At 39.7% G+C, this 13,045-nt stretch overlaps 1 protein-coding gene across 4 annotated transcripts in view; it reads right to left on the reverse strand.

Moving 5' to 3' along the window:
* Window positions 1-12,586, reverse strand: part of EDC4 (enhancer of mRNA decapping 4) — a 143,622-nt gene extending 131,036 nt beyond the window's left edge. For 2 of the 4 annotated variants that reach the window (XM_068120489.2, XM_068120487.2), the window contains exons 1-11: window positions 12,424-12,586; window positions 8,743-8,923; window positions 5,626-5,737; window positions 4,916-5,015; window positions 4,562-4,775; window positions 2,007-2,160; window positions 1,799-1,903; window positions 1,440-1,549; window positions 853-936; window positions 580-675; window positions 246-324 (exon numbers count right to left, since the gene is read on the reverse strand). In XM_068120489.2, coding sequence (XP_067976590.1) covers window positions 246-324; window positions 580-675; window positions 853-936; window positions 1,440-1,549; window positions 1,799-1,903; window positions 2,007-2,160; window positions 4,562-4,775; window positions 4,916-5,015; window positions 5,626-5,737; window positions 8,743-8,923; window positions 12,424-12,514 — 1,326 coding nt within the window. In that variant the 5' untranslated portion in view covers window positions 12,515-12,586. Of the gene's footprint in view, window positions 1-245; window positions 325-579; window positions 676-852; window positions 937-1,439; window positions 1,550-1,798; window positions 1,904-2,006; window positions 2,161-4,561; window positions 4,776-4,915; window positions 5,016-5,625; window positions 5,738-8,742; window positions 8,924-11,093; window positions 11,224-12,158; window positions 12,261-12,423 lie in introns of those variants that run through there. The other 2 variants (XM_068120488.2, XM_068120490.2) reach the window with 2 other exon arrangements.
* Window positions 12,587-13,045: the final 459 nt, after the last annotated feature.

Raw genomic sequence — 13,045 nt, forward strand, 5'->3', positions numbered from 1 at the left:
AATTAAAAAAAAAAAAAAAGTAGTGTCTTGAGCCTCGAGTGGAGTCGGCATGCCAACACTTCAACAACATACAGCTCCAGCATACAACATAATACAGTATAATGAGTGGATTAACCACTCACAAGGAAAGTTAATTCAAATTGAAGAAGCCTCAGTTAAAATGAACCATCAACCCAGGAAGAGATCTCCACAAGGCATGACCAATGACCATATATCTTTCAAAATCTCGATATAAGGATGCATACCTTACGATTTGTATCTGACAGCAAGAGGTATTGAGCAGAAAAATCCAAACTGGCTTTGATGGCAGAATCTGGAGAAAACCTGTCACACAAGGACATCAATTTCTACTGCAATCTCACTTTAAATCAGCAAGGTTTGTTGACAGTTAACAGTCAGATAATGATTTGCTCGGCCAGCCTAATGCTACATCAGGAAGACCTCTACAATTGCAATTCTTCTTACACACCACTCCTTCATTACAACAGCTCACTCACCTGAAGATGTGATGGGAAAAACCTGAAGATGTGGGAGGAAAAGGAATCGAGAATCAATTGCATAATTTCATTGGAAACTTACTGGAGCGTTTGCAGACACGTCCAGCGCACTGTGCACCACAGCTTGATCTCTCGATTTTCCTCCATTCCCGTCAATACAAATCTCCAGAAAGGCACTCTGGGGTAAGAATATATTGAGGTAAAAAAAGAAAGAAAAAGAAGAGCACAGAGATGGAGTGCGACTTTAAAGCGATAATTTGACAAAATGAAGGAGAATAGCAGAGGAGTACATGTGAGAGATGAAGGCAAAAAGAGCTAATTTTCGTTATCTTAGCAACGATGAAGCAAAACTCACTCTGAGTCTTCCCTGTAGTGATCGTCACAGAAGATGAGGGAACAAACAGGGTAACCATGATGAGGACTCCACTTATGCAAACACCTGGTTCAGTAGGTAAATCAATTGGGAATAGATAAAGGCAGAAACAGTCATGCATTTCAAAACATTCTTACCTTACAATGATCCACATTTGTTCACACTTCACACCATCAAAGGAAAACACACAAGTGTGAAATAAATAAATAAATATTCAACAAGATAAAAGTTCAAACGGTTTGAAAAATACAATTCCTCTTAAATTAAGCATTCAAATGAAACAATCTCCAAAATCCAAATTTGTATCAGTGTGGACATGAATGTGGATTATTATCAGTGGCTAATATCAGATTTTTTTTTTCAAATGATCTCCATCAAAATAGAATTTGGAGACAAAAAAGGGGAATTCACCAATTGGCAGAGGTTTGGCACACTTGAACAATGAATAATAATGTTTGTCAGAATTCCTATCTCAACGATTCACAACACCTCAATTATGTATCCAAGGTGGCAACTTTTGAGCTGACAAACAAAAAGGTTTCAAGTCTAATCCGGCACACCTCACCCACCTTGGGGTTTCTTGGCCCTCGAGATAGACTTGCCAAAACTTCACCATACCATCCTGCCCAGCGGTGGCAAGCACTGCACCATCAGGTGACAGGCAGCCTGCCAACACGGCCTGTGCCAGACCATACATGAGCATTTAAAAATAATTAAAAAGTAGAACAAGGAACGACAAATAAAGAACTATGGAGTCGAAATAACATATGACCAAACTAATCTTCCAGGTATCTTACCTTGATGAACTGCATATAACCTACAACACAATTTACGCAAATTAAATAATCGCTGCGTTAAAACATCAGCTCAACTCTTAGAGAGAATGAGATAAAGTAAGAAAAAGCAGTTTACTTTGGTGCTTACATACCCCATTGTGACCCCTGATGGTAACCAAACCATCCGAAACATCTGTAGCCTGAATCAGTGAGTTGGTGCCTTCGCCGATCAGCACCTCGAGATCCCAAACCTCCGCCTGCCATCACAGACAAATTAGTTCTCGAGAAATCAAGACAAATGATGAACATTGAACACGATTTTTTAATTTCATGTTCATTGGTGCAACTCGCACAACCTACCCTGTCAGGGTGCAGAAGTGCCAGCATCTTGCCAGGGTCTGCCTCTGCATCCACATCGACCTCATCGTCAGGATTGTGAGGACACCACACTATGCGGCGTGAATCACAAGGCGGAGTACCCAACGGTCGTACAATTTGCACCAAAATATCAGCGCTGAAAATTTAAAGTTAGAATGACCAGCGAAAGGTGCAGAGAAGCAGAAGTTTTTGAGAGGTGGGGAGAGGTAACTGTTAAGAATGGACAATGGAATAAACACTGGATTGCAATAGTTATGCCATATAATAACAGGATTGCCCTGGTTGGTGTTCCTATTTTTAATCACACAGTTATTCTTCCAATTCTGATTGATTATATTCATTGTAAACGAACGTCCTTGGAATCCAGGTATAAAATATTTGCCTCCACCACCAAAGGTGGACAGAGGTTATGTTTTCACCTCTGTCTATGAGCAGGATATCTCAAAAAGTTATGGATGGATTTGGACGAAACGTGGTGGACAGGTTCGAGGTGTGACAAAGATGAATCAATTAGATTTTGGTGAAGATCCAGATACAATAATGTTTTTGTACTTGTTGTGTAATTCTTCACCAACATTCTTCACCAAAAACGATATCCAGGTATCCCCCAGCTTCATAAAAGGGTTAAGTACCTTTATAACCCTTCGTTATGTGAACCTTCGTTATGCAGGAGCTGGTTTTCCATTATTTCTAATGGGAAAATTGCACTGAGTTTCCTAACCATAATTTTTCGGTCTAAATGCAAAGCCATATGCTTTGTATAAATAACGATGGTTTTAGTTGCCAGTGACATTATAATATTATTATTTACCTAATAATAAAGACAGTGACACAACAATAAAGTTCATTTTAGTTGTCACACGTAACAAAACAATCTTGAGTCCAAGTTTCCGTAAAGATGGCGGCCACGGGAGCTGGTGGAGGGGATTGTTATTTTTGACCCTTTCATTCAGAAAAAAAATCATTATTCGCAAGTCTTTTGAAAAGTTAATCGGTGGAAAAACGTATCTGGAAAAATGTATCGTACTTATCATCGCCACGGAGTGACATTGCACAATCACCATGACACTGATAGCCCCTTCTTTGGAGCGAATGAAGATCTTCGTCAAGCGATGAATATGCCAAAATGAAACCAATCGTTGTATCGAACCTTTGCTATGCAAATCTCCGTTAAGCAGGGGCATACCTGTACAGCACAATATTTTAAAAAAAATTGTGCACAGATTATGACAAAACTTGGTGGATTATTTTGTGTTGTGACAAGAACAAGCTGATTCTGTTTTGGTTAATATCTGGATGCAGATCCAGACTATCAGTGGGCTACCAAATGTAAACTGATCAGCCTGGCGAAGGTATATACTCCACCAAGTACCGTTCTTGTTCTTTATGTCCTTATCCTATGGTATCTAGGTGTATTTACAACCTACTCAAGAGCCTTACAGAACTGCGGTTTAAAAAGTAAAACTAGAAAGCATCTGAAAATGCAAAGCCCATCTGTGTCCAAGGTCCATTTGTATTTAGACATCTTCTTATTATGTATGTTCAAAATAACGAAAGCAGTTTTAAAAAATACCAAATGAAAATTGATGAATTTATGCAGCCTTGACCTTTATTGTTTTTTGATCTAAAGCTCGATCAGCTTCTAGCTTTTGATTGGTGAACCAATTATTTGACCCAAGATGCAAATATTTAAAACTTCAGGTCAATTGGGCAAAAATTGATGATTCAATGCAACCTTCACCTTCGACCTTTTTATCTTTAAAAATAAATAAATAAATAAATAAATCGCCTCATACCGTTTGATTCGTGAACCAATGCAGTGACCCGATATGCAAATTCTATAAAATTTCAGGTCAATCGGGTGAAAATCGGTCATTTTACACAACTTTGACCTTTGAACTTTTAATCTAAAAAAAAAAAACAATCTACTTGTAGCTGTTGATTAGCGAACCAATTCAGTGACCCAATATGCAAATTCTTAAAATTTCAAAGCAATTGGATGAAAATTGACGATTTTATGTGACTCTGACCTTTGACCAAATTATGAATTTGCCTTCTCCATATTATCATAATAAAGCTTGGTTGAGAATGTGATGACAAAACTCAAATGGTAACTTGAAATTTCAGGTCAATTGGATGAAAATCGATGATTTAATGTAACACTGACCTTTGACCTTTTGACAAAATTATTAATTTGTCTTTTCCGTAAGACAAATCACGGGCCACTGCCTCTCCATATTATCATAATGAAGCTTGGGTGAAACCTTGATGACAATAGTTCAAATGGTAAAAAAAAGTTACAGCCTGAACAGACACACACACAGACACAGACACAGAAGTGATTACAAACCCCTGTTCCCTGCTGTGCAGGGGATGGAATAAAAAAGGCTAATAAGCAAAAAACTCAGCAGCTCAGATACACTGAGCAATGTTTTACTTACACAATAACTCAGCAACACAGATAAACTGCACATAGCCGTGTGACAGAAAATTATTAACATTAATAACAGCAATAAGAAAGGGTCGGTGAAGGATACTGCATTTTGCCGGAAGAATCAATCTTGAAATTCCAAACAAAGAGACCGCCTGCATCATCAAGTGCAGCAAGACGTGGTGAGGCAGTCCGAATAGAGGAGTGGCGCGTAGTCATCGGATATGCGAACGCTATATCGGTCACTGCACCCATAAACCCCTTCAATAGTGTACGCTCAGCGGTTGGTGTGTGCAGAACTCGAACCATGGCCTGTGGCTCTATATAAATGGAGAGTAACAGCAACCCAAAAAAACTGTTGATGTCACTACAAAACCCTATTGAGTAGGGGGTTGGATTATGAAACGAGGAGTATGAGAAGGAAGAAAATGAATAAATAAAATAAGCAAACTGCCATTACTTGGAATTATGTAGGCAAGGTAGTCCTGGGAAACAGCAACAAGACTGCCCGGGTAAAACTTGCGCTCCCAGTCATATTTTGTCACCGTCTGCACCTTCACCTGCACCCCAAAGATTAAAAACAAAAAAGCTGTTGACAAAAAAACATCCCATTATTAATTAGAAAGAATCTCAAATTGCAAAGTCTATCTGCGTCCGCTTTGTACTCGAACTAAACTTGACGAGAACAACAGCTATAATAAAAAGAATTATACATTTTATTCAATAATATTGTCATTTAATTTATTCTCATAATAAAGATTTGTTGAAAATTTGACGACCAAAGCTCAAATGGTAAATACATCAAGAAACACAGAAGCGATTCAAAAACCCGAGCATCTCGATGGGCTGATAAGGCCTATTTCTACGCAATATGACTTTGTCCTTTTGTTTTCCCACTATCATTTTGCCCTAATTATCAATCAGTCTTCTCCATATACTCATAATAAAGGTTTGTTGAAAACGTGACGTCAAAAAGCTCAAATGGTAAGAAACTTAAAACACACGAGCACGCGCTCACGCACACACACACCCAGCCAGCCCTGTCTCCCATTGCATGCAATAGGGGCTTGTAAATTCTATGCGATAACTGCCAAACAAGAAAGCAACAGTCAATCGAAAATTACACATTTAAATTAGGTATTATAAAACGAATGCAAGGTTAAACCTAACCCGGTTGCTGCCTGAAGACGGACTCTGTAGGTCGGAGGCGACACTAGGGACAATAACAACATCTCGGGACCTGATGATGATGGGGCTGACACCATCATCTCCTGATAGTTTTCTGCACACCAATATACAAAAAGACAGGGCAGAGGGATGGGGGGAGGCGATGGGAGTGGGAGAGGGAGAGGGAGAGAGAGAGAGAAGAAGAGAGAGAGAAAGTTTAGCTTCCATAAGTACAAACAAAGTCAGGAAGTTCCTTGGGCAAATCACATTACAGCTTTTCTAGTTTCCTTATTGCATACCAATTGTTTGGGGAAAAGGGCACAAAAGTACTTTTGTCCATATTGCACCAAAAGAATGAGAGGCTGCTTCGAGTATTGGAAGGGGTAAGAGGGTGGCGAGAATGCAGCAGCGTCAACCACAAAGCAAACAATACATGTATTATATAGATTTCTCCAAAAGAGACATTTCATCCAGCAGTGATGGACACAAACATGTGCCAAGCACAAACAAGCAAACGTCTTGCCACATTTGAAGGCATTTCAAAAATGGAGAAAAGCAACTGCGTACACAGTCTAACATTTAATCAAAAATCCCTAGGAACTATCAGGAAATTTTCTTCATGAAGACTAGCATCCGACTACAGCCCAATAGACCGTGCAGGCAGAGAATAGCCCTTATTCACTGGGAATTGGTTCAGAGATCTGAGCAACAAAACCCCTCTCCCCCAAAAGAAGAAACATCATGCATCACTAAATCTTGGGTCATTATCCCCGGGAAAAAATTAAGCAATGGGAAACCTTTTCCTACATTCTCGTGCACTTGTTTTTTTAAACCAAAATTTATTTGTACGTCTAGTTTCCTAAATAGTAAAACTACAGTTTCATTAACTGCGCTACCGAAGCTGGACGGAGGTTAAGTTTTCAACCCTGTTCATCTGCCTGTGAACAGGATATCTCAAAAAGTTAAGGTGGACAGGGTGGACAGGTTGGGTGAGTGACATGGATGAATCGATTCGATTTTGGTGAAGACCCGAGAGTTTTTTAATTTCATAAGTGATTCTTCACCATTGAGAGATGGGGCCACAACCAATATCGAGTACGATAGCTCAAAAAAGTTATGGATGGGTTATGACAAAACTAGTTGGAAGAGTTGGGTAGGTGACAAGGACAAGCCAATTTGATTTTGGTTCAGGTCAGAATGTAGATCCAGCCTACCAGTAGGATACAAAAATGCAAACTGTTCAGGCTGATGTTGGATGTACTCTACCGAGTGCTGTTCTAGTTAATTCTCCATTTGCATCCAAAAATTACAAAACCAAGCAATTAACAATGCAGAGCTTCGTCAGAATACTTGTACTGTATAGGTGACCCATGTAGGAGCAGACTAAAACACCCTCAGAAACAGGCACAGCTAACTGAGACAATCTACATTAAGGGTATAAAATCCACATATTTAATGTTCGAAATAAGCAGTGGCCTGGGTGCCAAGTGCCACCAAAAACTTGGTCTTAGGTGGTGCGTGTGGCCACTTCTGTCAAAATCTTCAATATATCTACTTTGTCAATGTATGTAGTTGTTACTTAACATTATGCAATCTCAACCAACTAAACTTGCCAAGGGGCTACGGGTCATACGGCAAAGGTTGTAACGAATTCATTTGCCCCCCCCCCCCCACCCCCCGCCCACCTAACCAGGAGTTCTGAAGGTGGGATGATGCAAATTATCTTCTTAAACGTGTACCGTTTAGCGCCGTTTCCAGTGGTGGTGGGGAGGGTATTATGAGTGATGTTTCAGAACTCTCAATTGTATCACGAGTAAGAGGACTATTATTTTCACACTCGCTTAGCCCATGTTGCTTTAGACTTTACTTGACTGCAAAAGATCCGGAAAAATTCCTGTGTTTTATTGCATTTTCCACCTTAGGAAGGTGTATATACAGCAGCTTGAGTAGCCTTCCCCCTTATCATGGCATTTTTCTAAGACCACTTCAAATGGTAAAAGTAATAGCAAAAATCTGTATTATAAAAGGTGCGGTGTCCGTCTGTTTGTTTGTCGTGTTATAACTTGAGAGATTAACGGATTTTAATAAATCCAACTACGGTGGATTCTGGTAACTCCGGGGAATGTTTGGGATCCCCAAAAAAAAAATTTTTTTCCCATTTCATTTTTTTTATGGGTACATGGTCAAAACTACAAATGCCAACACTTGACGTTGGTTATCCCTGCACAGAGAGCAGGTTCTCTCAGGAATCCTGCTTTGTTAACTTGAGATCGGATTTCAGTGAAACCACTTATCCCTCTCCCTACAAAGATGTTTTATTAAAGTGCTGCTCTAATGATCATATGGTGCTCAGACTCCATTTCAGAGAAGACGTGCATTTTGGTTTCCATCATGTGGCGTTATTTACAAAATGTATTGGATCTGAAAAATAAACAAGCAGAAAAATAGTTGAGTTTTACAGTGACACATGTTTTAGTACTATTTCCGAGATTTCATGATTACATTTATTTCGTCAATAGCTGAAAGTTGTGTAGAGCTAACAATTGTTTTGGAAAACACAACAAATAGGATAATATGTGAAGAAATATATCTTCAGCAAACATTAAAATTGTCCAAGTATTATTTTGCTGCAAGTTAGAAGGTAGATGACTGAATAGCTGAAAGGGGTGTTCTGTGATTACGAGTTGTGAGGTTGCTGATATGAAAAGCGCTGACATTTGATCTATAGGTTTCGTGAGAAATAGTAATTTAAACATGGACACTAATTTTTATGAACTTTGATTCACCAGCAAATAATATACGGTCAGGCCACCAAAAAAATGTGTTTTGGTGGCCTGGCAGACCACAAAAAAGAAAAATTAAGCGTGACCCCTGGTGTGATTAAATCAGATAACTTGGGTACGCTGTATTAAAGTTCATCTTCATCCACTCACACACAAACAGACACACTGACCGATTGCAATAGCCTCCTATTTGGTAGGAGGCGAACAAATAAATTGGCTTTGTACTTTGCTGGAACCTTGAAACTGAGAATTAGTAGCGAGTGTGCAAAGTTCAGACAAGCAACCTAAAGGCCGCAAGAAACTCAGCAGAAACAACAAAAAACGCATTGCTACGTACATTTCTTGCGTCTCGACCAGATCAGTGGCCATGGATGGTGGTGAGGCGATGAGCCTGGACTCATCTTTGGATTCTCCCATAAAGCCCAACGATTTCACGGTTTCGCCAGAAGAAGATGGAGTACCAACTGCTCCGTTCATCTGGCCATTGCACGACAACGACCGCTCAGCTGGTGGAATATCTGCAACAACAAAGATCAGGAAGGTTGAATAAATTTTGAGCAAAGTTGATGGAAGGAATGAATAAATCCAAAGAAACATAGCTACCCACAATCACTGGTTTATTTTACTAGTTTGCCTTTTTAGCTCACCTGGAACGAAGTTCAGAGGAGCTTATACGATGGTGTGTTATCCGTCAGTCCATCAGTCTGTAAACACTTGAAACTTCTTCTCCAAAACCGCTGATGGGATTGCGACCAAATTTGGCACAAATGATATTTGTTGTGTTGTGACTAAAGTTTGTTTACGGCATTTAAAAAAAATTTTTTTTGGGGTCTAAGGGGGTTTACCGGGGTCAACGTGGATCCAGGTTCCCCACCCCCCCCCCCCCCCCCCACCCTCTACCCCCCAAATAGGAATTGGCATTTTTCTCTACACACTATTTCAATGAAACTTGACCACAACCTTCATCTCCCGTGATGTACCGAAGTTCGTTCACGGCACTAAGAAAATCAAAGTCTAAGGGGGTCTACGGGGGGTCAAAGTTTACACCCCAAAAATAGGTATTTGCTTTCTTTTCTGAAACTACACACACAATTTTGATTAAACTTTACCACAACCTTCATCACCCGTGCTTTACCAAAGTTTGTTCACAGCATTAAAAAAAAATCTGCCCCTTTGGGGATTGACCCCACAAAATAGGTATTTGCTTTCTTCTCAGAAACTACAAACATGATTTCGATGAAACTTGACCCCAAACCTTCACCACCCCTGATATACCAAAGTACGTTCACGGTATTAAAAAATTCTGCCCCTTTGGGTTCTATGGGGGTTGCCCCCAAAATAGGTATTTGCTTTCTTCTCAGAAACTACACACGCAATTTTGATGAAACTTCACCACAACCTTAACCACCCATGATGTACCAATGTTTGTTCAAGGCATTAGATCAACTAACATTGGATCAACTATAGTGTATGGGTGTGTAGAGATAGCAAACAGAGTCTTGCGCCCAAACACTTGTACAGGAGGAACCAAGTGAGAAAGTCCAACAGACCATTTGCCATGAAAATATCTGTAGAACAAACCAAGAGTGGCATACACCTCAAATATCCCTTCAATGTTCCACAAATACAAAATGACCGAGGGTAAGCCACCCGCGCGTGACTCACCCTTGGCGATCGACGCTTCCCACACGCCCTCCTGACTCACCATTAGCCCTCAATCCAATGATGGAATATTTTTTTCAGGCCAGAACCTTGACCTTCATTATTTAGGAATAGATGTAAATAAAGAAAATGCATCCGCATCTAAATTCTATCCATAAAACAACATCGTGAAAATGAGAGAAAAATAATTCAACAATTGCTCACGAGTAAATCATAAAGCTATGATTTGTTAATTAGGTCACAATCTGAAAAAAATAGGTCAAGGACGCCAATCAAATATCAGGTGCACAACTATGATGTAAGAACATCTTCAAAGGCCAAGCTGTCTGATATTCCACATTGGCAAAATTGAGCAATGATAAGAAAAAAATGCGTTACTTTTTTTAAACAATTTTACCTTCAATTTTATTTTTTGACCTTCAATTTAAACTCGGCGGGGGTATGATCTAAATTAATAGTAAATGCACCTTGCTCTAGGCTAGTTGTTGCGATAGGACAGTCCTTAGTTTTGTTGAAAATGTTAAAATGGCTATAATTAGGTCATGACCTTAAACATAGGGGCAATACCCCTGGCGCTCACCTGATAAAATAAACAGTATACTGCACCGACTAAAGGTATTTTAAACCGATTTCAATGGTTGCTAGAAGACAGGGCAGCATCTCGAATCATACTAACATAATCATAAGACTTTAAACAAACCAAAAAAAATACCTATTTCGGGGGGGCAAACCCACTCCATAGACACCCAAAGGGACAGATTTTTTTTAATGCCATGACCAAACTTTGGTACAGCATAGGTGATAAAGGTTGTGGTCAAGTTTCGTCGAAATAGTGTGTGTAGTTTCAGAGGGAAACGCAAATTCCTATTCTGGGGGGGGGGGGGGGGGGGGGGGAGGGGGGGAGGGAAACCTGGTTCCACTTTGACCCCGGTAAACCGCTTGAGACCTCGATCTTTTTTTAATGCCGTGAACAAACTTTAGTCATGACATAATAAATATCCTTTGTGCCAAGTTTGGTAACAATACCTCCTGCAGTTTCGGAGAAGTTGCAAGTGTTTACGGACGGACTGAGGCGCCATCACACAAGCTCCCCTGAATGTCGTTCCAGGTGAGCTAAAAATAGGTCATGGTTAGAAAAAACAACAAAAAACACAACTGTAAACCCCGCATACTTTCTATTCCCATTATTGTTGCAAATTTTCATTCCTAAAGTCCCAGCCAGCTCCGAGATACAGCTCGGAAATTTCGGAAACTAGGAGTGTATATATATATTGGATTGGCTCGCCTCACCATGCGTCGCTGCAGAGGAACTGCATGTTTTAGCCGAGAATAATGACTGTACCCGAGTTTCTGTATTGTCATGATTTACACCAATCATAATAAAAACAATTATTTTTACAAATTTATTTATAATATATGTGATATTACATTTTTATAAGCAATTTAGGTTGAAAAAAAAAAATCTAATTAAAAAAGGGGAAGGAGCACATTACAAACAGGAGGGGAAGGGGCAGACTGGAAGTTTGGTGCAATTTCACAAAAGTTTGAGGGAGTTCAGTGACAACACAGATATATACATATAGTGATATATATATATATATATATATATATATATATATATATATATATATATATATATATATATATATATATATATATATATATATATATATATATATACACACACACACACACACACACACACACACACACACACACACACACACACACACACACACACACACACACACACACACACACACACACACACACACACACACACACACACACACACTGTTTGCAATGCTCGACGAAGTGTTTGCAATGCTGGCCAAAGTGCTTGCAATGCTGGCCAAAGTGTATATAATATGGCCAAATATATAATATACGTATATAAATTTTATTTATTTATTTTTAATGGTGGTTTGTAACTCCTCGAGGTCGAAGAAACTCAGTGGTCCGGAAAAGGGGGTCACCAATTGTAGACACAAACCTACAACATCTATCAGTATCACCCTCCTTCTGTCCTATAGAGAGAGGTTTAATGAAAAAACCCGAGTGTAAACCTGGACGCGGCAGCAGTCAACTTACGAAGCTCACACCGACCAGACCTGCGCACAGTCATAGGAACAAGTGCCATTCAATCAAAGGCGTTTATCATCAAGTCTACAAACTCCTCCATGTGCGGCAGCAATGAAAACCCAAAACTACACGGAACAAGATAAATAAAACCCGAACCTATGCACAAAAAAGCACGAAAACGCTCGCGCGCACCCACACGTGAGACCGCGCGAGACACTCGGCGAACCGGACAGAGGTACTCCTCTCGCGACATTAATGGCGGGTAAATACTCGCCCTTAGGCTTGTCGATCTTAAGCAGATCTCGGAGTTGTTGCGTAGCATCGCTCACGCTAACGGGCGTTGAATAAGGCCCCGGCGTAGCCATGGAAAGCAGGCCCCAAGTAAGCCTGCAAAAAACAACAACAACCACGCCACCGGGATTCGCCGCAGTCCAACAACCTGTTTCCTGTTTCCTTTGGGATCTCAACAAGCAGTAGTTGTTGTAATTGTTTCTGTGGAATATTTTGTTGTTGTTGTTCTTGTTGTTGTTTGATTTGATGTTTTATGATGATCCATGAGACCACAGTACATCCATTGACTAACGTATCAGTGTGCTGCAATATTTTTTAATATTTCTTTATAACTTCAAATGAAATAACTTCGGATAATTTTAATTACTCATCTAATTCAAATCGTAGTAATCTTTCACGCATTTATCTTTAATCAGAGACCAGGAAGCTCCATTAATTTATTACGTACGCACCTGACCATGAAGTAAAATAACTATATGTACTTACCCTGCACATAGTGGGGGGGCCAATGTTTTCCCGTTGAATTCAAATGTTAATTTGTGGACACTGGTTGGGTTGTCTTTAGGGATGATAGAAGTTGTAGAAAAAATATGTCTCCATTTTTT

The sequence above is a fragment of the Myxine glutinosa genome, chromosome 6 (assembly GCF_964187855.1).
Source record: "Myxine glutinosa chromosome 6, kmMyxGlut1.1, whole genome shotgun sequence".
Classification (NCBI taxonomy): domain Eukaryota; kingdom Metazoa; phylum Chordata; class Myxini; order Myxiniformes; family Myxinidae; genus Myxine; species Myxine glutinosa.